The sequence below is a fragment of the Octopus bimaculoides genome, chromosome 13, assembly GCF_046866305.1.
Source record: "Octopus bimaculoides isolate indiv1 chromosome 13, ASM4686630v1, whole genome shotgun sequence".
In the NCBI taxonomy this organism is placed as follows: Eukaryota; Metazoa; Mollusca; class Cephalopoda; order Octopoda; family Octopodidae; genus Octopus; species Octopus bimaculoides.
In genome coordinates, this window is record NC_142940.1 from 25,675,663 (window position 1) to 25,701,736 (window position 26,074).

At 38.9% G+C, this 26,074-nt stretch overlaps 1 protein-coding gene across 2 annotated transcripts in view; it reads right to left on the bottom strand.

Annotated features, from left to right (window-relative positions):
- LOC106871922 (dynein axonemal intermediate chain 7 homolog) overlaps positions 1 to 19,844 on the bottom strand; it is a 104,250-nt gene extending 84,406 nt beyond the window's left edge. For both annotated transcript variants that reach the window (XR_016243985.1, XM_014918679.3), the window contains exons 1-3: positions 19,727 to 19,844; positions 5,598 to 5,715; positions 2,088 to 2,182 (exon numbers count right to left, since the gene is read on the bottom strand). Coding sequence is in view for 1 of the 2 variants with exons in the window: in XM_014918679.3 (XP_014774165.1) it covers positions 2,088 to 2,182; positions 5,598 to 5,715; positions 19,727 to 19,729 (216 nt within the window). In the remaining variant the exon portion in view is untranslated. The remainder of the gene's footprint in view (positions 1 to 2,087; positions 2,183 to 5,597; positions 5,716 to 19,726) is intronic.
- Between the last annotated feature and the right edge of the window lie 6,230 nt (positions 19,845 to 26,074).

Sequence of the window (26,074 nt, forward strand, 5' to 3'; positions counted from 1 at the left end):
TATGTGTGTGTGTGTGTGTGTGTGTGTGTGTGTGTGTGTGTGTATAAGGAAAATAAGATAAGGTAGAAAATGCTAAAATAATTTTAACATGAAGAACATTTTAGTACCGGTTTCAGTCATTGCGACTTTTTCAACTAAGTAAAGTATGAAAAATAATTAAATTGAGGAAAAATTAAATGAAACGTTTTTAAAAAATATATACTTCCATAGTGTTCAAATACAAATGACACTTTCCTTTTTTCTGCCTGTCTCTGTCTCTCTTTTTGTACTCTTGTGGGTTCTAGGTAGTGAGCAGCAGCTAGTTTGATATGAATTCTTGTCTTTGATTGTTTAAACAGCAGCAGTAGTAGAGAAAAAATGGCGGAGGAGGAGAAGGAGGGGAGAAGAAGAAGAAGAAGAAGAAGAGAACTCGGGAGTGGTGTGACAGTAGCAGGAACTTGATGGAATCCACTTAAATGGTCGAGTGACCTAAAAGTGACTCGTGGATGATCGTGATTGAAATCGTTCTGAATAAATTCTTGAGGAGACTGTTTTGAATATATCGTTTTTAATATTTGCGTGGGTGTTATTCTAAGGCCCTGGTGACTGTGTCATTTGTTGTGGATGCATTCAAAAGGGATTGGTATTTTGTGATAAAGAATGACTCTTTACTAATGCGCTGATTACAGGTTGCATCGTCCTTGAATTGATAGAGAGGAAAGATTCTAAAGCTTGGTTGCTTGCTATTGGCGGCGCAAATGTTGATGTGTTTGCTGAATGCTATTTTCTGTTTTACGGAATTTTGATCTGGGATTTGTGCAGAGCCATCCTTTGATGCAGACTGGTTTTTGTTTGGCCTATGTATTGCTTTTGACACCCAGAGCAGGTTAATATGTATATCAAGTTCTCCGAAGCACATGTGAAGTTGCTCTTCACTGCGAAACATTGACCCTGTTTGAAAGAGAACTCTGATCCCTCAATTAGATTGATGCATATACCACAGTTAGGCCTTCCGCATTTTTTTACTGACAGCTTTGGTGTTGTTGTTGAGTGTATTCAGGTTTGTGTTAGGAAACTTTTCATAGATTTGGGCTGTCTCTTGCTTTTTATGATGGTGTGGATTTGGAGAATTAAATTCATTCTGTGGTCCCTTTTTAGTAGGGGAATGTTTTGGAGGATGGTGTCAAAGGCTTCATTGTTAAGAGGGTTGTGTGTGGAGATGTATAGTAGGGATCTTGGTTGTAAATCCTTCTTTAATTTGGGATGTCAGTGTTCATGGATGTTGAGTTGTAGGGCACGTTGAAAGCATATGTCAATTAGTGATGGTGGGTAGTTCCTGGTGATGAGTGTATCCTTTAGTTCATGTAGTCGTGTGTCCCTGGTGTATGTATTAGAAACTATAGTACAAATCCTTTTTGCTAGATTGAAAGGGGTATTCATTCTAGTGTGTCTGGAGTGGTATGAGTATAAATTACTTATAATTTTTTATTTTATGCTGACTACCTGATAAAAATCATTAACGTGATTTTATCCTTCTATTCTAGTATATATATATATTATATATAAACAGTCAATAACAAAAGTATTACCAAAGAGGAGAGCATATTTGTGCTTTAAAGTAAACATATATTTTACATACAACATAGCATAAATCAGAAGTAGTAAATAAACACTCCATGCTTTGATAGGTGAAGGAGATTGGGTGTCTTCTTTGAGGAATGATCAACAAACTGTGAAATGGTCAGTCATGAAATTCCCATTCCAGTTGTAAAACATTCGCCACAACAAATTCCATCTGACCCATGCAAGTATGGGAAAGTGGACATTAAATGATGATGCAGTTGATATAGATACACACACACAAGCACGTGTGTTAACATACCACAGCCCTGCTGTTAAAAGTGGAACTTATGATAAAACAGAACCAATGATAATTTCTTAAACAGACACAAAACCTTAAAGTAAGTACAGATATTCAAGTAAAAAACATTCACAACAACAATAATATGATCTCACAATGTAGGCAGACCAGTATCTTCTCAACTCATTCCATTCTCTTTAAGCAGAATACAAAATTCCACACATCTATTCCCTTCATCACAACATACCCTGATTTCTTGTCGCTTCAGTTCCAACAACCTAATTTTTTCAAACTTCTTCCGTTCAGCTTCTTCTTTTTCTGCTTGGACTCTTAAGGTTTCTTCTATTAAAAATGAACAAAAAATAAATAGATCTTATAATGATTCTGCTTGTCATTGCATTACTTAGCTCATTGGTAACACTTTCACATGATTAGAGAAAAAGAGGGAGAAAGAAAAGAGGGAGTGAGAAAAAGAGGGAGAGAGAAGTGCCCATGACATGAGGTAGAGGGAATGTAATTGTAATGCTTTCACATGATTAGTTGAAGGGAAAGAGAGGAGAAAGAAAAAGAGGATAAGGTGAAGAGTGAGACAGAAAGAATGACGATGAGAAAGAAACGGAGAGGGAAAGACAGAGCGAGAGAGAAAAAGAGGGAGGGAGAAGCATCCATGACATGAGGTAGGGGAAGGTAAAAATTTTAGCAGAGGGGTGATGTTCTGATGGTGAAGTTAAAGAAAAGCAGAGAGAGAGAGGAAAGAGAGAGAGAGAGAGAGAGAGAGAGAGAGAGAGAGAGAGAGAGAGAGAGAGAGAGAGGGAGAGAGAGAGAGAGAGAGAGAGAGAGAGAGAGATGATGATGGTGGTGGTTGTGGTGGTAGTGGTAGTGGTGGTGGTGGTGGTGACTGGATAGTGAAAAGTGTACTTATTTAATTGAACTAAGTTTTTTTAATATCACCTATCACTTAACGCATGCACATAAGTGCAATTCCATGAAATATTCACACTTATTTACATGGCAGATATCTGCAATTTAACAAAAGGTTGTATCATATGTACAGAATATTTGTTTTTGTTCATGGGAAAATAAGAGTGAATATTTATTTTATGAGTGCTGCATATTAAGTCTATAAAGTTGTGCATAAAGTATATAAAGTGTATATTTAAAGTGTATTAACTAATCATCATATTCCAATTTCTTTCACTTTCCAATGAGTATCAGATGAGAGACTCTCTTTCCATACAGACACAACACAAGCTATGCTTTCAGGTTTTTTAGGATAAGTTCACCATTAATTCCATGAAATATTCACGGGTCCTGCTAGTCAATAAATAAGATGTGATAGTGGTGATTGTGGTCATGTGTATGTTGTTTGGTGATGTCAGAGGTGGTTTGGTGGTTGTTGGTGGTTTTGTCATAGAGGAAGTGATACCTGTTGGTGCTGCTTTGCTTAAGCAGGTCTAAACATGCAGATGGTTAGCTAAAGTGACAAAGCATAATCCATAGATCTGATTTTCCAGCTATATCATGCTGGTGCTACATTAAAAGCACTGGTACCAGCACCACTTAAAAAGCACTCAGTACACTCTGTGGAGTAGCTGACATTAGGAAGGGCATCCAGCCATAGAAATCATGCCAGAAAAGACTATGGAGCCTTGTGCAGCCCCTGGCCTTACCAGCTCTGGTCAAACCATCTAACCCATGCCAGCAGGGAAAAGAGACATTAAATGATGATGATCCTTATCTTCATCTTCATCATCATCACCACCACCACCATCACCATCACCATCACCATCATCATCATTCTTCTGTGAAGCTATGGAAACTATATAACACTGTCTGAAATGCAACAATGCAATGCAATGTGGATAGTCTGGACAGATTGCATTTTCTCTTGTGATGACCATGATGGATGTAAGTATGGTGGACTTAGTCAGAGTGCAGTAATTGCCGTTCATCACAGGGCAGTGTTTGGAGCCAGTGAGCCTATTGGTATTTCTGTTATTTCTGTGTGTGTGTTACCTATTCTTGTCGGGACTGAGTGAAATAGTGCTTGTTTGATGTTATAGTTGCGTCCTAGGGTTATTCTATGTGTGTCTGGATGTTTGGAAGTGATTTTTTCATTTAATGGTAGGGACTGTGATGGTTGAAAATTACTGTGCAAAAAGCTAAGTCCTTCACATATTCAAGTGATCTTCCCTTTTTTTTAGTATTTTTGTCTTCTCGTGTAAGTGTACAACCTGTTTTGATGCATAGTACAGCCTTGTGTATTTCATGGTTTCGTTGTGGAGATCCCAGACAGTACGAAGTATATTTCAACATAGATTTTATGTACTTCTTGTAAGCTATTGTTTTATTGTTTGTGTTGACCAAAGGCTGTACCTGTGAGTACTCTAAATAGGTTTCTGCATTCTTTCGCTTCGTTTACTGTCTTCTTTGCATAGTGTAAATGTGTTGTAAGTCATACATGCACCAACTGTGTATATATAAGTTATACATGTATTGCAGACTGTAATGGTTTCTTGTGTTTAGTGTTCCCTGGTACTGATTTAAGCCTGTTATTTTGGAACTAGTTTTCCAAGTGACTGGTGTAAGAGTTGTGCAGATGATTGAGAAGTAGTTGTGCAACTACAGGTGGAAAATAAAGGGGAGGATGAGTGTGATCTCACCTGCATATTAGTAGTGTGTATGTTTCAAGAAAGTGTACAAAGGTTATATATGTATATTGCTTGAAAAGAATGGGTGAGACACTACATCCCTGTGGTACTCCATTAACAAAAACAATAAGCTGTTGAAGGGTTGTTCCCATATATTTCATAGGCTTGACAACCTGACAGGTATTTTACTAGTTGATGCTTTGTGTTGTTCCTTTAGGTGATATAGATATTTTTTTTCATGTTTAAGGTATAGCAAGTAAAGGAGTTGAAAGTTTGCTAATGTCAGTGATAGTTAAAACTACCATCGACATCAGCAAACTTTCAACTATATTTGTAATATGCAGTTTTGGTTGTTGGAGCTGTTATGTATTCCTTGTGACAGGTTTATTAGTAGTGTGAAGGTTGAATATTGTAGTCTGAAACCATGCTTATGGTTTACAGAGGAAGATGTATGCAGTGTTGATGTCAAGATTATCCTTTCTAAATTTTTGATGATACACATACAAGAGTGATGTGTCTGTGTGATATAACTTTAACTTCATTCCAGAATTTTGTTGGATTTTAGAATTATTATGATTTTGCCCATCTTCTAGATTCTACTACTATTATGGTGTTGATGTAAGTAGTCGCAGAAGATGGTGAGTGCTGTGATACTAAGTTGTAATTCTTTTGTGCACTTGTGTTTTGTGTTTGAGACCCTGTGAGACCTTTGACAACAGGTTGCTGTCCACTCTTATAGAATTAACCCAACCAAGTAAAATCAAGAGCTCCAAGAAGTAAAATGGAAACAATGATGATGGTGATGATGATGATGATGATGATAATTAGACACATGACTATTGTGTCTTGCTGAAATCAATTTTTACCATTCATCCCTTTGGGGTTGATAAAAACAAATTATCAGTCAAGAATTGACTTATCCTTTCCCTTCAAAATTGCAAGCCTAGAACCCTTCAATGGACAGGCATCCTGTTCAGGGAGAATATTGTGAGCTCAATCACTCATATGCCATGGAAACTGGGTAACCAGCATTAATATTCCAAGATCTCAAGGGAAAAAGGAAAAAAAAGGAAAAATAAGGATAACAACTAATTTGAACTTTGAACCTTCTTCATTGGTTTTCTTCTCAAGTTCTTCTTTTTCTTTGGAGTCAGTGTCTTTTGATGTCAGCGATGCCTTATTCGGTTCCTTCTTATGATCCTTCTTCTTCTTCTTCTTGGGACCCTGTCAAGAAAAATGGACACATTACTAGATAGGTCAACTGAAATCAACCCTTTATAGCCAGCACTGATTGTAATTTCTATAGAAAATCTGTAGAGATAACCTTAACACGTGATTTAATAGCACTGCTAACACAGTAGAACACAATATTGACTTATAAAGCATTTAATATACTATTTAGTATATTACTAGCAAAGATACCTGGCATTGCTCGTGTTACATTCAATTGAAGAATTAGACTTTTCTGTTATATTTTCTCTAATGAACTGGAATACCTATGATTTGAATTCCATCAAAATTGCAGATGAGGGTTCTTTCCCTCTTTACACACCCTAAAAAAATTCTAATCATGTGACATGTATCCATACTACTGATATTTATGCACAGATTCCAAAATTCCAGTGTTATGGAACCTGTTAAAAGGATTTTGCTCCTGAAAAATGGAGGTCATGGAGCTCTAAAATGTGGGAGTTAAGGCCCCCATTGGGGGGGGGGGGGGTCTTAATGTCAACCAGAGAAGTTGAATTGTTGGGAATCTTTTTAACTTGGGTGTAATATGTATTGTTTGAATTTCTTTGAAATAGGAAATATATGTATGTTTACTGGGTTTGTAAAAGAGAGCAAAGCTACAGGAAACCAAAAGACGAATGATCACAATAAGCAGTCAGCTACCCTACCCTAGTCGTTACCACTCCCCAATGTAGGATTCCTCACCATACAGGTGATAGGTACAGCCGTAAGATGCATTATGGATTTATAGCAATTGGAAGGGCGTGATCCAACTCAAACATGAACAACTGTGTGACGTGAGGGCAAAGGGAAAACAAAAGTGTCACCTCTGGAGTTTGCAACTGACCACTATACCGATAGGTAACTGGACAGAATAAATTTACAATCTATAAATATCTTTCAATAACCAGTCACTCATCTGGGAAGGCCTTGAAATCAATGTTACCATCGGGGACTATGTGTGACCCAGTGATAATAAAAAGACTCAAAGGAGGTTTGCAACCAAATAACTTTACTGAACACTTTGCAACTGAATCAGTGGAAGCAAAGATGCCTCTCATTTACTTGAAAATTTATGCACCACATTGCAGAAATCACAATCTAAGTATATCTCAAAGCAAACTCTTACCCTGTTGTACCATTGAATTACAAATAACGCTCATCTTTTATGCTCAGGTGACCCTACAGCTTCTAAGAGTACAACTGTATTCATCTTTGCTTAGATAAAATGACTAAATTGTGGGTGTTAAGTCCCCATGAAGGGGGTCTTTCTAACTTCTAAGAAGATGAAATTTTAGAAATATTACTTCATTTGTGTCTAATATCAAAAGTTAAAATTTCAACAACAGCAAAAATATATGAATTTTCATGAGGGTTATGGCCCTTATGCATAGAATATAATTTCAAAATATCATAAAGATCCATTCAGTACTTTTGACCTAGTTTTGGATCATTAAAAAAATGACTAAAATTTGGGAGTCTTAGAATCCTCATGAGAAGTGGAAACTTTGAGAATACCCATGGTTGAAATTTCATCAACATCGAAAATATATGAATTTTAATGGGGGTTCTGCCCCGTTTAAGCCATCTTAAATTCAAACCAAACTGCCCTCATGCATTGAATCTAAGTTCCAAATATCATAAGGATCCATTCAGTAATTTTGGTCCATGAAATTGTATGAAATACACAGCATTACCAGCATTACCCTTCTCCCTAGGCTTGGATTTTGTGTTCCAAATTTCATTAGGATTGGTGCAGTAGTTTTCGAATGATTCAGTAACACACGAACACACATAACGAGATTGACTTTTATATAATAGATATGAATATGCACATATACATACATGTGTGTGTGTGTGTATGTGTGTGTGTTTATTATATATATATATATATACACAGACACACACACAAAAAGATAGATTGATAGATACAACTGAGTAGGTAAACAAAAATATGAGACACTGCCTAGTGCTTTTTTTTATTTTGATAAGCCTGGTACTTATTCTATCAGTTTCTTCTTGTCAAACCAGTAAGTTATGGGGACGTAAATAAACGAACACCAGTTGTGAAGCAGTGATGAGGGAGACACACAAAGACAAAGACACACACACACACTTACATCATCATCATCATCATCATCGTTTAACGTCCGCTTTCCATGCTAGCATGGGTTGGACGATTTGACTGAGGACTGGTGAAACCGGATGGCAACACCAGGCTCCAGTCTGATTTGGCAGAGTTTCTACAGCTGGATGCCCTTCCTAACGCCAACCACTCAGAGAGTGTAGTGGGTGCTTTTACGTGTCACCCGCACGAAAACGGCCACGCTCGAAATGGTGTCTTTTATGTGCCACCCGCACAAGCCAGTCCAGGGGCACTGGCAACGATCTCGCTCGAAAATCCTACAGGAGCCAGTCAGGCGGTACTGGCAACGGCCACGCTCAAAATGGTGCATCTCATGTGCCACCCGCACAAGAACCAGTCCAGGGGCACTGGCAACGATCTTACTTGGCTTGCCGGGTCTTCTCACGCACAGCCCATTTCCAAAGGTCTCGGTCCGTAGTCATCGCCTCGGTGAGGCCCAATGTACGAAGGTCTTGCCTCACCACCTCAGCCCAGGTCTTCCTGGGCCTACCTCTTCCACGGGTTCCCTCAACTGTTAGGGTGTGGCACTTTTTCACGCAGCTATCCTCCTCCATTCTCACCACATGTCCATACCAGCGCAATCGTCTCTCTTGCACGCCACAACTGATGCTTCTAATGTTCAGCTTTTCTCTCAAGATACTTACACTCTGACGGGTATTCACATTGACATTACACATCCAACGGAGCATACTGGCTTCATTCCTTGCGAGCTTACGTATGTCCTCAGCAGTTACAGCCCATGTTTCACTGCCATGTAGCATGGTTGTTCGTACGCATGCGTCATACAGTCTGCCTTTTACTCTGAGTGAGAGTCCCTTTGTCGCCAGCAGGGGTAAGAGCTCTCTAAACTTTGCCCAGGCTATTCTTATTCTAGCAGCTACACTTTCAGCGCACCCACCCCCACTACTAACTTGGTCGCCCAGATAGCGGAAGCTATCGACTACCTCTAGTTTTTCACCCTGGAATGAGATAGAAGTTGTTTCCTGTTTGTTTGCAGTCTTTATTGCACCTGAACATCTGCCACAAACAAAAACTAACTTGCTAGTTAACCTGCCTTTGATGTTGCTGCACCTCTTATGTGTCCATAGCTTGCACCGGGTACATCTTATAGAGTTACTACCTACTCCTTTTCTACATACTGAGCAGGGCCATCTACCTGAAGGGGTTTGTGTTTTATCTACCTTCCTACTTATTAGGATTTTGGTTTTAGCTAGGTTGACTCTAAGGCCCTTCAATTCTAGACCTTGCTTCCACACCTGAAACTTCTCCTCTAGTTCTGATAGTGACTCCGCAATTAGGGCAAGGTCATCAGCATAGAGGAGCTCCCAGGGGCAACCTGTCTTGAACTCCTCTGTGATTGCCTGGAGGACTATGGTAAATAATAGGGGGCTGAGGACGGAACCTTGGTGGACCCCTACCTCTACCCGGAATTCATTGCTGTACTCATTTCCAACCCTCACCTTACTGGCAGCATCTCTGTACATGGCTCGCACAGCTCTCACTAACCATTCTTCTATCCCAAGTTTCCTCATTGACCACCAGATAAGGGATCGGGGGACCCTGTCAAAGGCTTTCTCCATGTCAACGAAAGCCAGGTACAGAGGTTTATCCTTAGCTAGGTATTTCTCTTGCAACTGTCTCACTAGAAATAAGGCATCAGTAGTGCTTTTACCTGGCACGAACCCAAACTGCATCTCATCTAAATTGATTCGCTCCCTAATTAGTTGGGCTATGACCCTCTCTGTAACTTTCATAACCTGATCTAACAGCTTGATGCCTCTGTAATTATTTGTATCTAAAGCGTCCCCTTTACCTTTGTAGCAGTTGACTATGATGCTGCTACACCAGTCATAGGGTATGACTCCTTCGTGTATCACCTGGTTCGTAATACGGGTGACTAGGCTATAGCCAACACTGCCAGATATTTTGAGCATCTCTGCAGTGATTCCTGATGGGCCGGGGGCTTTCCCGGTCTTCATACTCTTAATTGCTTTATCTACCCTGGTACTATCAACTCGGATAGCTGGTCCCTCTATTGGGTCGACATAAGGCAGGCTCTCTTTCTCCCATTCATTCTCTTTATTAAGCAATCTATCGTAGTGGCATCTCCAGACCTCTTTCTTTGCATCCTCATTTAATGCAAGCGTACCATCATCCATGCGAACACATTTCTCTCCTACAACATCACTATTCTCTCTCCTACACTGTCTTGCAACACGAAATACCTCGAGTCTTTGGTCCTCACGGCGCAGAACATTGGCAAATCTTTCCTTATCTGCTTCCCCTCTGGCTAAATAAACCTGTCGCCTAGCCTCCCTTCTGGCACATTGGTACAATTCCCTGCTACCACCGTTCTTCCAGTCCTTCCAAGCCTGTTTCTTTTGTCTAATAGCCCTGTCTACCTCCTTGTTCCACCACCACGTTACTCTGGGTTGGGAGGGGACCTTACACCACCCACACATCTGGTCGGTGGTTTTCAACAGGTTGTCCCGCAGAAATCTCCAATTGTCTTCCACGTTGTATGATGCTATATCCCCTTCTATTTCGTTAAATGCTTCAAGTAACTTGTCTCTAAGTCTCTGTCCGTTTGCAGGGTCTTTAAGCTTCCACACCCTTCTTCTCCAAGCCTGTCTAATTCTGGGCACCCATTTTGCCTTGATCCCAAAGTCGCTAACTACTAATCTATGTTGTGGGGTACATTCTTCGCCAGGGTAGGTTTTGGCATTTATAAGCCGCCCTCTTTCCCTATTTCTGGCGAGGATGTAGTCGATTTGGCTAGAGTGTCTGCCGGAGCGGTAGGTGACTAGGTGACTGGCAGGTTTCCTGAAGTTGGTATTGCAGACCATAAGATTGGTTGCATCACAGAACTCCAGCAGTCTGGTTCCCTCCTCGTTGCGGGAACCGAAGCCATAGCCTCCATGTATGCCATGGAAGCCCCCAGCACGACGTCCGACATGACCGTTGAAGTCTCCAGCCACAAAGAGAAGGTCCCTGTCACTCGTCGACGAGGTAGTTTGCAAGAGGGTGTCATAGAATTGGTCTTTCAGACCATCTGGTAGCCCAGGTTGAGGTGCATAGGCTGAGATGACAGTAGCTAATCTATGATGAAGCACTAGTCTGATCTTAAGTACTCTGTCACTTACTCTAACGACCTCGATTACCTTATCCACCCATTTCTCCGCTAGAAGTATTCCTACGCCCCCGACCCCGTCAGTGTTCCCTGCCCAGAAAATCTTGTACCTGTGTTCTTTGCCTGTGAGGAACCTTGCAGAACCTCCTCTCCATCTTACTTCCTGGATGCAGCACATATCTACGCATCTCCGTTCAAGCATCTCAACAATTTCACCAGATCTACCTTTCAGCGTGCCGACGTTGAGAGTGCCAATCCTAACAGTATGGGTGTTGGGGGTGTGGGCCTGTAGCCTGGGAAGGGGAAAAGCAGTGTCGTGTACCTATATATATATGTATATATATACAATTGATTTCTTTCAGTGTCTGTCTACAAAATCCTACAAAAAGGCTTTGGTTGGTCTGAGGCTATGACAGAAGACACATGCCAAGTTACCACACAGTGGTACTGAACCCAGGACCATGTGTTTTGGAACCAAGTTTCTTACCACACAGCCACACCTGCACCTATGTATATATGTGTGTGTGTGTGTGTGTGTGTGTGTGTGCGTGTGTGTGTGTGTGTGTGTGTATATGAGTGTATATATGCATGCATGTATATATGAGTATATATCATCATCATCATCATCGTTTAACGTCCGCTTTCCATGCTAGCATGGGTTGGACGATTTGACTGAGGACTGGTGAAACCGGATGGCAACACCATGCTCCAATCTGATTTGGCAGAGTTTCTACAGCTGGATGCCCTTCCTAACGCCAACCACTCAGAGAGTGTAGTGGGTGCTTTTACGTGTCACCCACACGAAGGCCAGTCAGGTGGTACTGGCTATATGTGTACATACTGCATGTACATCTATATATATATACATCTACACATATATATGTATACATATACATCTGTCGGGAGACAGGGTCGGGGGCATGGGTATACTTCTTGCAGAGAAATGGGTGGATAAGGTAATCGAGGCAGTTAGAGTATGCGATAGAATACTTAAGATTAAATTAGTGCTTCATTATGGGTTAGCAACCATTATCTCGGCCTATGCCCCTCAGCCTGGGCTACCCGACGAACAGAAAGACCGATTTTATGACTCCCTCCTACAGACTACCTCGTTGATGAATGACAGGGACCTTCTCTTTGTGGCTGGTGACTTCAATAGTCATGTTGGACAACACTCAGGGGGCTTCTATGGCATACATGGAGGCTATGGTTTTGGTTCCCACAACGAGGAGGGAACCAGGCTGCTAGAGTTCTGTGATGCAAATGACCTTATGGTCTGCAATACTAACTTCAGGAAGCCTGCCAGTCACCTAGTCACCTACCATTCTGGCAGACACACTAGCCAAATTGACTACATCCTTGCCAGGAAAAGGGAAAGATGGCTGCTTATAAATGCCAAGACCTTCCCAGGTGAAGAATGTACCCCACAACATAGATTAGTAGTTAGTGACTTCAGGATCAGGGCTAAGTGGTTGCCTAGAAGACAACCAGCTTGGAGGAGAAGGGTCTGGAAGCTCAAAGATCCTGCGAATGGACAGAGATTTAGAGACGTATTACTCGAAGCCTTTGACAAAATAAAGGGGGATGTAGCTTCACACAATGTAGAAGACAACTAGATGTTTCTACGGGACAACCTGCTGAGGGCCACTGACCAGATCTGTGGATGGTGCAAAGTACCCTCTCAACCGAAAATAACGTGGTGGTGGAACAATATTGTCGACAGGGCAATTAGGGAGAAGAAACAGGCCTGGAAGGACTGGAAGAACGGTGGTAGCAGGGAATTGTATCAGACTGCCAGAAGGGAAGCTAGGCGACAGGTTTATTTAGCCAGAGGGGAGGCAGATAAGAAAAAGTTTGCCAATGTTCTGCACCGTGAGGATCAAAGACTTGAGGTATTTCGTATTGCAAGACAGTGTGTGAGAGAGAATCATGAAGTCGTGGGAGAGAAATGTGTTCGCATGGATGATGGTACGCTTGCACTAAACGAGGCTGCAAAGAAAGAGGTTTGGAGACACCACTACGAAAGATTGCTCAATAAAGAGAATGAATAGGAGAAAGAGAGTCTGGCGAATGTTGACCCAACAGAGGGACCAGCTATCCGAGTTGACAGTACCATGGTAGATAAAGCAATTAAGAGTATGAAGACAGGGAAGGCCCCCGGCCCATCAGAAATCACTGCAGAGATGCTCAAAATATCTGGCAGTGTCGGCTATAGCCTAGTCACCTGTATTGTTAACCAGGTGATACACGAAGGAGTCATACCCAATGACTGGTGTAGCAGCACCATAGACAACTGCTACAAAGGTAAAGGTGACGCTTTAGATACAAATAATTACATGGGTATCAAGTTGTTAGATCAGGTAATGAAAGTCACGGAGAGGGTCATAGCCTAACTACTCAGGGAGCAGGTCAGTTTAGATGAGATGCAGTTTGGGTTCGTGCCTGGGAAAAGCACCACTGATGCTATATTTCTGGTAAGACAGCTTGAGGAGAAATACCTAGCCAAGGATAAACCTCTGTACCTGGCTTTCGTTGACATGGAGAAAGTCTTTGACATGGGTCCCCCAATCCCTCATCTGGTGGTCAATGAGGAAACTAGGGAAAGAATGGTTAATGAGAGCTGTGCGAGCCATGTAAAGAGATGCTGCTAGTAAGGTTAGGGTTGGCAATGAGTACAGTGAAGAACGCCGGGTAGAGGTAGGGGTCCACCAAGGTTCTGTCCTCAGCCCCCTTCTATTTATCATAGTCCTCCAGGCTATAACAGAGGAATTCAAGACAGGATGCCCCTGGGAGCTCCTCTATGCTGATGACCTTGCACTAATTGCTGAGTCACTATCAGAACTAGAAGAGAAGTTTCAGGTGTGGAAGCAAGGACTAGAATCGAAAGGCCTTAGAATCAACCTAGCTAAAACCAAAGTCCTAATAAGTAGGAAGGTAGATAAATCACAAACACCTTCAGGTAGATGACCCTGCTCGATCTGTAGAAAATGCGTAGGTAGAAACTCTATGAGATGCACCCAGTGCAAGCTATGGACACATAAGAGGTGCAGCAATATCAAAGGAAGGTTAACTAGGAAGTTAGTTTTTGTATGTGGCAGATGTTCAGGAGCTATAAACACTGTAAATGTGCAGAAAATAACTTCTATCTCATTCAAGGGAGAAAAACTAGAAGTGGTTGATAGCTTCCGATATCTACGTGACCAAGTTAGTAGTGGGGGAGGGTGCGCTGAAAGTGTAGCTGCTAGAATAAGAATAGCCTGGGAAAAGTTCAGAGAGCTCTTACCTCTGCTGGTGACAAAGGGCCTCTCGCTCAGAGTAAAAGGCAGACTGTATGACGCATGTGTACGAACAGCCATGCTTCATGGCAGTGAAACATGGGCCGTGACTGCCGAAGACATGTGTAGGCTCGCAAGAAATGAAGCCAGTATGCTCCAATGGATGTGTAATGTCAGTGTGCATACTAGACAGAGTGTAAGTACCTTGAGAGAAAAGTTGAAGCTAAGAAGCATCAGTTGTGGTGTGCAAGAGAGACGATTGCGTTGGTATGATCATGTGGCGAGAATGGACGAGGATAGCTGTGTGAAAAAGTGCCACACCCTAGCAGTGGAGGGAACCTGTGGAAGAGGTAGGCCCAGGAAGACCTGGGATGAGGTGGTGAGGCAAGACCTTTGAACATTGGGCCTCACCGAGGCGATGACTTCTGACCGAGACCTTTGGAAATATGCTGTGCGTGAGAAGACCCGGCAGGCCGAGTGAGACCTAAATCCAAGGCCTCTGCCAGGGGTGTAGCCAGCCAACTTATGCGTACCTTTCCTTCATTGGACACTAAACTCTGCTTGCGAAGACCTGTTGAGGCAAGTGAATCGAAATCGAACTAAATTCGATGACTGGCACGCATGCCAACGTCGTCTCCTTCATTGGACACGAAACTGAGCTTGCGAAGACTTATTGGGGCAAGCGAAAGTGAAATTGGGATGGCATCTGTGCCCAGCATCGCCTTTCTGGCACTTGTTCCCGCAGTATGTGTAAGGACTTTCGAGCGAGATCGTTGCCAGTGCCCCTGGACTGGCTCTTGTGCAGGTGGCACATAAAATACACCATTTTGAGCGTGGCCGTTGCCAGTACCGCCTGATTGGCCTTCATGCGTGTGACATGTAAAAGCACCTACTACACTCTCGGAGTGGTTGGCGTTAGGAAGGGCATCCAGCTGTAGAAACTCTGCCAAATCAGATTGGAGCCTGGTGTAGCCTTCGGGCTCCACCAGCCCTCAGTCAAATTGTCCAACCCATGCTAGCATGAAAAGCGGACGTTAAACGATGAGGATGATGATGATGATGATGATGATGATTTATATATATATACATCTCTCTCTCTCTCTCTCTCTCTCTCTCTCTCTCTATATATATATATATATATATATATATATATATACATACATAATATATATATATTATATATATGTATGTATATATGTATGTATGCCTGTATGTATGTGAGATAATAGTTTCACTTGAATAGTTTCAGTATTAAAGTAAAACTATTAAAGTGAAAATATCTGACATTACAATAGAGAGATGTTATTGTCTCACTTTTGACACCTAATACTGCAATAGTGGAGGAGATATGATATTGCTCTGGGCTCGCACTAGGCAAGAAGTTAAAACCTTTTTGGGCCTATGACACTACATGGACCCTAAGTAAGGCATATGTAAAATTTGAATGAAATTGGTTGTGTTTAAGTCTCAAGTTTTAGGGATTTACACAGACAGACAGACACACATTCTCATCTTTATATATATAGATGGTTGCATAACAAAATACCATGTACCTACAAGTCATTACTTCAACATAGTTTACCTGAGGCTCTAGGCTAATATAATGAATGTTTACAGCAATAATATTGCTCAAGAAACCAATGCATCACTTGGCTTGGGAATCGAAATCTTGTAATCATGAGTGCAACACCCTAACCACAAGGTCTTGTGCCCTCACACATACAAACATATAACATACATACAAGCATCCCCATGCTCTACAACTTTGTGTTATGCAATTCCTGCTTATAGAAATTGTAAATTATGACTGCTAATTTCAGGATACAGTCTATAATTTCACTTTCACAGAAATTTGGATAAATTTTAAGAATTTAAAGACTAAACTTTTTTCTTAAACAAAAGGCCATTTCTCAGCATTTTAGCCAAGATCAAAGTAGTTAGCAGTTTGAAAAACTATAATCACAATACACACACAATCTCTCACACATACACACACTCCATACACGCACACACATAGACAGTGGTGGGTGAGCTCATAAGTGTTTATGCATGCATTACTATAAACATTTATGGTGTAAGGTGGAGTTTTTCACTATGAATATTTGTGTGTGGATATGTATATTTTCTTGGGTCATCATGAATATCTATCTGCCTGTCTGTGTCTATCTATCTATATAGATAGATAATAGACAGATAGATAGATAGATAGATAGATAGATAGATAGATAGATAGATAGATAGATAGATAGATAGATAGATAGATAGATAGATAGACAGACAGACAGACAGACAGACTGACAGATGGATAGAGAGAAATAGATAGACAGACAGATAGATAGACAGACAGATAAATAGAAAGACAGATAGATAGATAGATAGAAAGACAGACAGATAGAAAGACAGACAGACAGATAGATAGAAAGATAGACAGACAGATAGATAGATAAAAAAACATCACCCTTCACCACCACAACAACTATGTATCAACAAGACTAATACAACTACCATCAACACCAAATCCAATACAACCACTGCCATTACCACCAACTCCTTAATGACAAACAACAACAACAATAGTATGACCAAGATAAGCAACTCCATCTAAAATATAAAACAATCACATGAAGTAATGTGGTACCCTGGTGTATTTTCAATGTTGAATGGAATTTCTTTGATCTTAAGTCAATGAGGATTGACTTGAGATTAAATAGCAACAACAATACTATTAACAAGAACAATATGACCACTGCCACTAACTACCATCACTATCGCCACTAACACCAATACAATCACCACCACCACCACCACCGCCAACACCACCAGTATCAGTATGACAGCAACGTCTGGAGCTAGGTATGTGGTACAGCAACCCAACAATGTGTGTGTGCTTGTGCATGAGAGGGAGAGATAAGGAAAGGGAAAGAGAGTAGAGTGTAGGATTTTTATGACTCAAGTTAGAGGTACAAAGGTGATGTGTCCATGAACCTGGTAACCCTTCAACCAACTGTAATCATATAATGTTTCTCCACCACCACCACCACCACCACTACCACACTCCTTCTCTTTTTCATCTCATTTCAATTCTTATATCCACAAGGAATAAGACAACCATTTTTGGCTCTCAAAAATAGTTTTTTCCTGATTATATGTACTTTACTATTCATTTCATGTGGATAATGTTTTGATTACTGCCACTGTTGAATTTGCTCACAATTCAAGGTGTCTGGAAAGAAGCCATCAAGTAAAACTGAAAGAAACACTGCAAAAAGAAATCACAAAACTTTTACACTGGATACAAAACTGTTTTAAAAAGATTTGATGTGAGAGAAAATTTAGCCAAAACATTTTACATTTGCAACATCTGCAGTAGAAACAATACATGATAAAAGAGGGGAAATTAAATCAAAAGCTCAAGAAGTTATTCTGTTAACTCTCAGACCTTATTTTGTCATAGACCTAATTTAATGCAATGTTTAAAATAGGACGGCCCTTTGGTGTATAGGTTGAGGATTGAACTCAGTGCATTGTGCACAATGGTAATTTAAAAAAAAACCCAAAAAAAACCCAGAAGTTTGTATGACAATTTGCAGAAAAAGGAAGATGAAACTTTGAATGTAAAAACTTTTTTAGTTAGTAAACATTGATTTTAAGGATTTACAAAGTGCTTCATTTTGCAGAACACAAAGATAACTGGTGAAGCTGCCAGTGCCTATACAAAAAGTTTGCTTCTAATTATCCTGAACAGCTGACAACAATTTTTAGTATATGAATTTCCCAAGACAACAATGACTGCTAATGAGGGCTACACACAAGAGAAAGTACACAATGTTGATGAAACTACATTTTTCTGGAAACTCATACCAGTTGAAACTGTTATTTCTTCAGAAGAAAGGTCAACACCAGGATTTAAAGATTCCAAAAATTCATCTGATGTTTCTTCCAGGAAAAAATGTCTGCAGGCGATAAAAAATTAAATCTCCTACTCACCTTATTCACTACATCCCCAACCGTACCCAATCTCCACAGCCATCACCTATATATACTTCCCTGTCTTCCCTCCAATGTATATCTACCATCTCTCAGCACTTGCTCTTCATTCATTATATTCACTCCTCACCCATTCCCCATCTTTAACCATTCCTTGCTCTTCCCATACATTCTTGCAAACTCAACTCACCCACACTACCTGTTCAATTGTCTCCATTCACTTCCACTCACCTCATACCTTGAGGATCCACTCTGATACTTCAACTCAGCTATTCTCTCTTTTTCCCAACTCCACCTTAGATACTCCCACCCTCTCTCCTATGTGTGTAGCCATGTAGCTCCTCTACAGCAAGATACCTGGTCTGTTCTCATACTTTAAACTCCCATCCACCAGAATAAAACTCCGCTCCTCTCAACAGTAGAACTATCAATCAGACGAAGGGAATCTTAGTCTTGCAAGCTACATGGCGATCTTCACAAACGAATCAGCTAGTACACACTGTACGATGACATTAGAAATGAGATCTAGCAGTACAAACCATACCAAAGTAGACAACTGAGCACAGTGCAGTCTTCGGACCTTTGAGATATTATCAAACCATTCAACCCATGCCAACATGTATGTACATGTATGAGTGTTCGTGTGTATGAACTTGCCTGATAAAAATAGTTTACTTTATAGTTATTCCTATTTATTTGTCTTCACACACACGCGCGCGCGCGGTATTCATATAAACAAAGTAGGCCTAATAATCTCTTAGGTACAAAGCCACAGAGGCTAGTCGATTAAACCAACCTCAGTACTAGGTGATACTTTATTTTATTGGTACGAGAAAGATTTGAACTCTTAATAATAATGGAATGGAAAGTTTATGATACCTGTGGAGTATCTCCTTCTGCCATTATAATTATTTTTGTAGCTTCAAAGAGCTGGAACGGGTCACCAATTTGTAACGCCGGTGCGAAGCGAGGTGATGAGAATGGTTCCTTAATACATCACACGGTCGATACAATAACAATAACTAAATACGAGTAGTTATATATATAATATGCTTCTTTTCATAATCTAAGGCCGAAACCTTTTTGATAACAATATCAGTTTGATAAAACATTAACCAGTTAGAGAGTTTGGAAGCCGCTTTTTCTTTATATATATATATATATATATATATATATATATATATATATATATATATATATATATATATATATATATATATATATATATATATATATATAAATAACAATTATCCGTTGATTATTGTTATCGTAATTATATTAAGTAACTTCCACTACATATACACATTTTCGACTAACACTGAAGACATTTTAAGCTCCGAAATAAAATAATAACCACAACATGCGTGTATGTTAAATAAATTGTATGGAAATTAAGAATGAAGTTGGCGAAATGAATTCAGAATTAATGTTTATAACGATAAACGAGTAGATTTGACGGAAACTCACCATTTTGGGGAAGTTAAGCTTGTTACTGTCTCTTAAGCTTGTTTGGTTACCTTGGAAACGATACACCGGTTAGGTGAGCGAGGAGGTAGCGAGAGTGAAAGAATTAGGTGTATGTGTGTACATGAGTGTAGGTATTAGTGCTAAGTGACTTAATGTAGCAGAATATATCGTTAATGCTAAGTTTAATGGTGTCTTTGTTTTTTTAGAAAAGTTGAAGTTAACTTTAGCATGATTTAATGTCAGGAATACGAGTCTATACACAGACCAAAAGTACCTGTTTTCGGTAATTTCCTATTTGACGTTCGTAAAAGCATATTGATCTAAAAAAGTTTGTTCCAATAAAACATTTCAGTATTGTTAAGTTGTACATACTACGAACAGTGAATAAAATGTGAATGAAAATGTTAAACTTATTTTTAATAGAGTTTCGCCAAGGGCATATGTTAGAATTCTTCAACAATCCAAGGCGGGTAGACCAAGCTATACAAGTTGAATTCGACAAAGATTGATCGAGCCAATGTCGTAATTGTATGCCTTTCAATTATTATCTGCTGATCTGTATTTCGTTGGGATTTACAATAAAATGAGGAATAGCAGGGTGTTCACGAAACATGCTAATCGAGATGAAATAGAATTTAAATTAAAACAAATTCGATTTTATGAACGTCGAATAGGAAATTGCTCCTGTTCTGTCTGCTCACTGGGGTGGAGTAATTTAATGGTTTAATAATATGACTCATCTGAAGTTCTACTATCACTCCAAAATGGGATCACCTTCAATGTAAATATTAACAGAAAGGAGCCCGCAAACAAATCACCTCAAATTTGTTACTTTTATTACAACAGACGTCATTGTATTTGTATGAGCTATATAATACAGATACAATTTTATTGGAAAGGAAGACGAAGTTCTACATGAAGTTTGCCAATTAGGATCGGGGTACTCCTGTACAAACAATTTATTCTCATTATAGGAATATACTTGATTCTTGATCAAATCTATTTTCATGGAATTCTCACTGCCCACGTTTATAAATGCGCTGTTAACTGAAACAAAAATCTAACACGACTCAACGCTGGAACTTGTACGTCGTCGCTGTTTGTTTGGTTAAAAATCACTATCGTCCATTTATGTTTATCCGAGTACAACTTTTTTGATAGTTGTTTTACTTTTGTTAATGCAGACAATCATTGTGAATTCCGCTAAAAGATATACGATCAATAAACGTGAGCCTTGTTATTTAAAGAATGAACGCATGAGGCAAAGTAAGGATTCAGCCAATTCGAGTACAATGAATGAAGATAATTCCAACGTTTTCATGAATAACTTCTAATTTCCTCTCTTCTGAAACGTTAAAATTATCTTCTCAAGATCACTAGCTACTCTCATATGATGACCAAAAAAAGAAAAAGAAAGAAACAATTTGAACACTTACAATTTGATCCGACATGACTCGTTCAAATTACTTTTTCTCTACTGTTGACACACTGGTTCCAACATTTTTCTTCCAGTTTTACAGTGCAAACCAGGACATGTTTTCAGGAGACATGCAATGTTTTTTTTTTCTAATCACATCTTTCATTTGAATTAATTTGGCAACCTTTCAGGGTGGATTTCAACTTTGGTTGGAAAGAAAAAAAGGGTGCTGGTAGTTAAATCAGGAGGGTAAGCCAACTGCAGATTGAGAGTCAATTTGTGTTAAGCCAAAAAGTCATGGATAAGAATTGACATGTAAATAAATGCATTGTTGCAGTACAGCATCCAACTTTTGTTTGTCTCTGTCCAAGATGGCTTCCACTGCACTGCTTCTCTTAAACACCTCAGGGCATCCAAGTAAAACTCATTATTGATTGTGTGACTGTATAGAACAAACTCATGTGATCAACATTAGCTTCATAGTTGAGTAACTTTGCCATGCCTTTTTTGGCTGCATCGATGTGGATCCCACCCACTGGAACAACTACCTATTGTTTTGACAACATAGCTATATACCTCCATAGGATTGCTAAAACATCAGAAAAGTCTCCATAAAAGATCATTCAAAGTTTTTTGGATACACATTGCACAAATATATAGGTATAGAAGCATAAACACAAACACACATATGTGCATATGTACATGCACAAACATACTTACAAACAAACATACATACATACATGCATCAAAAGGATCAAAGGCCCTTCCCATGCCATAAGTTCATAAGGTTGGTTTCCTGGATTCTGTGGAATACATATTACCCCTGAACTGGACACTGGTCCACCACAGGATTACTCATTTTTGCCAGCTACGTGAACTGGGGCAACATGAAATGAAGTGTTTTGCTCAAGAACATAACATATCTCCAGGTCCAGGAATTGAAACCACAATCTTACAATTACGAGTGCAATGTCCTAACCTCTAAGCCATTTTACTTACTCACACACACATAAGTATGTACATACATACATACATATGCTGTAGCTAGGACACTCTATAATGAAATCCATTGGAAAGATAATCCCAAGGACAAAGAAATAAAAACCTACAGTATAGTAGAAGCCACAGCCACTCATAATAAAAAGGAGTACTGGTGGAATGTTCCAGTAAAGACCTCAATAAAATGTAAATACAACAGACCTGATATAATGATTTGGGACAGAGAAGAGAAACTGTGTACAGTTGCGGAAATTAGCTGCCCAGCAGATATTAACATAAAGCTGAAGATCAGTGAAAAAGAGAACACCTATGCTGAACTATTGAGAAATCTGCAGTTACTCTATCCAGATTACAAGTTCAGGTTTATACCTGTAATTATTGGGGTTCTGAGATATGTAACACTTAAATACCAATCTTCAGAAATTAGCCTTCTCAAAACCAGAACGGAGAAAGCTAATTCAAAAACTACAGATCCAATCCATCACTGTAAAAATCTGTAAAACTTTCCAGAAGTTTATCATTTAAATAATATATATGAGCTTGTCTAGATATGCAACTATGTGCATGAGTACACATACATAAAGCAAAACATACAAATCTGCACACATACATACATGCATGCATACATACATACATACATACATACATACATACATACATACATACATACATACATACATACATACATACATACATACAAACAAACAAACAAACAAACAAACAAAAATACTCTGTTGCTGATGTTGAAATTCCATGAATGAGCTTTGAATCTAAGTTAGAAACCGGCTCTGTCTCTATTGGCAAGAAATCTTGAAATAAAACTGAACATGCATGCATGCATACATACATACATACATTCATTCATTCATTATTATAAAACTTCAGTACAGCATTAGATAATCAGAATTATCAATCGTTTACCATCAACCAAAATATTTGCTCTCACATTAAAGAGTACATTTTAGCAGTTCAGCAATGTGAAATAACAAAATAACTATCAAGGTCAGTATCAAACTATAGATTATTGGGGCACTTAGTTACTTAACTAACTACCTCAGTACCAATTTGAAGAAGTTGGTCTTCATGAAACCAAAAAGGATACAGCTAAATGGGGAATTGCTAATCATTAATGGAACTGTGAAAATATATAACATTCTGCATGTATATGTACACATACATAAAAGTTATTCAAGTTAAATTTGAAGATCCTTTTTTTTTGTCAAGAAAAGCTTGATGTATTGATAAACAGTCAATGGTATTGGAGAGCATAAAATTTAAAGTTGTAGTTGAGAAAAAGTTAGCTGACATAGAGGAGTAGAAGCCATCTGAATATTGGAGAAGAGTTATCTGTATCCTGATGATTCATACAAGGTATCAAAATGCAGACACCATGATTGTTGCTCAGTGCTCTGTGAACACTGTAAAGGCTGTAAGACAAGGTATAGACAGATGCAATGGAGACTACATGGTTAGAGACACAGCAGGAAGAGACACAGCAGATGTTCATCCAACAATTGATGAACAGGACCTTAGACTCAATTCATATACCTGAGTGAGACGGTTGGAGACTGTTGTCAAACCTTGGATGGAAAAGGTTGCTGAACACTCGCTGCTTACCCTGTGTACTCAGTATTATATCAAGTAAAACTAATCCCTGTATATCACAAGAATGTTGTATTGTATGATTTTAGTTAGCATGTTTGTTGTTGTATTCCTCTCGGGAACTTGCAGAGAAAACACGAGTTGTACAACTTAATCATTACATTTATTTATCAACCATAACAAAAGACTCACTTGCCGAATGTTAATTATCAAGAAATGTTTGTGTTTACAAGAATGTTTTCCTCGCCATATCTCTCAATCCAGTTCAACTTCGACAGTCATTCAAAACAGCAACGAAAGAGGGAGCTCAGACAAACTATATTGAAATATGGGACTTCAGACGAACAACAAACAAATCTAACAGTCCATATAACATTTGTCTTTGTTGTTTCACATTTAGACCATTCTTCCAGAAGTGGAACTTTATCTGGAACACTGAGAAACTCTGCTATTGGAAGGTTGTGGATTATTTTTCTTTACTGGAGAATGATGAGCAGAAAACAGTTCTTTTCATATTTCACGGTAGGCAACCAGGGTCACCGAAAGTGCAAAAAAGAATACAAGAGTTATGGAATGGAGTAGGAAAAATCTGGGCTACATATGTTTCATAGTTAGTGGAATCTTAGAAGTGGCAAACTCCAAGTGAGGTGTATACCACTGGCTACTCTTCAGGCCAAGGGTATCTTGATTAGATTAAAGGCTACGTTGTTGTAAGGAGGTACATATTGACACAAAGACGATTCAATCAGAATTTTGTGTGTATATATATATATATATATATATATTATTTAAAGGACACAGTACATGTCTTTCATATCTCAAACATATTCTTCAGACACAAACCTATACTGAGACAATAGTTTGGATATTTCTATCTTTAATCAATTAGGCCTTAAAATTACAGTAGCTATTAATCTATTGTTGATTATTTAGATGTTTCCTTAGATCTAAACTCCTTCTCATATAAACCTTTCCATAAGCTTAATGAGAAACTTGCATATATACATAAATAGTCTTGTCACCCTCCAGTAATATTTAAAAACCTGATAGCTAATATTAGTAACAAAGTGTCTAACCTCTTCCCCTAAAGAAATTTTCAAGAAAGCTGCCCCCATTCTAACAATGCCATAGCCAATAGTGGCTTCAAAGATAAATTAATATATAATCTCTCTAATGATAATCAAAATATTAATAATAGATTTAGTGTCATCAAAAATGAAGTCATACATATCTCCTCTAGTATTAATCAGAATAATAATAATAAGAAAAATAATAATAGGCCAAGGAAAATTATTTGGTTCCCTGCTCTTTTTTCCCTTAATATAAAAACTAACATAAGTAAAATATTCCTGTCACTCCTTTCCAGCCATTCACAGATACAGGAAAATATTTAATAGGTGTTCTGTGAAATTGTCAAATAGCTGCTGCCCCACTATGAAGAGTATCATTACACGTGGTCAATATCAAGAGCCTAAATCCAGTTGCAACTATCACAGTCCAGGATCCTGTCCACTTGACCAATGATGTATGATTAAATCTATCATATATGAGACAAACGTTAATGAAACTCTGAATAATTATACAACAGATAAAATCTATATTGGATTATATGAAGGAGAATTTAAAAATTGCTATGCCAATCACATAGCCTCCTTCTGACATAAGGACAAAAGCAAAGCTACTAAGTTGGCTAGCTATGTATGGAGTTTGAAATATAACATAACACCACGTGTGATTAAATGGAAACTAATTGAGAAATCCATATCTTATGCCAATGAATTGAATAAATGTAGGTTTTGTTTAGCTGAAACAGCATTGATCCTGTTCAGATCTAAGATTCCTAGCTCTCTACTGAACTTTAGGTCAGAAATTTTCAGCAAACATATGTATAAATACATTTTGAAGAATTGGAAAATTCCGCCTGTTCCCAATTAACCTGTTAATATCACTTCAGCCTTAACGTTAGCATACCGGGTGAAATGCTTTGTGGTATTTCATCTGTCTTTACGTTCTGAGTTCAAATTCTGCCAAGATTAACTTTACCTTTCATCCTTTCAGGGTCAATAAATTAAGTACCAGTTGCATACTAGGTTGATCTAATCAACTGGCCCCCTCCCCTAAAAATTTCGGGCCTTGTGCCTAGAGTAGAAAAGAATATCTTTTCAGCCTTATAATTTAAGGTCTAAAGGAGGATAACTCTTTTACCATCTTACTTCTTACTTTTTACATTTTAGTTTTTGTGTTTTCATTTTCCTTTTTTTACTTGCTGTGTTTTCTATATGCTACCTTCCCAGTTTTTTCATATTTCTTCTATTATTCAATTTTTTACT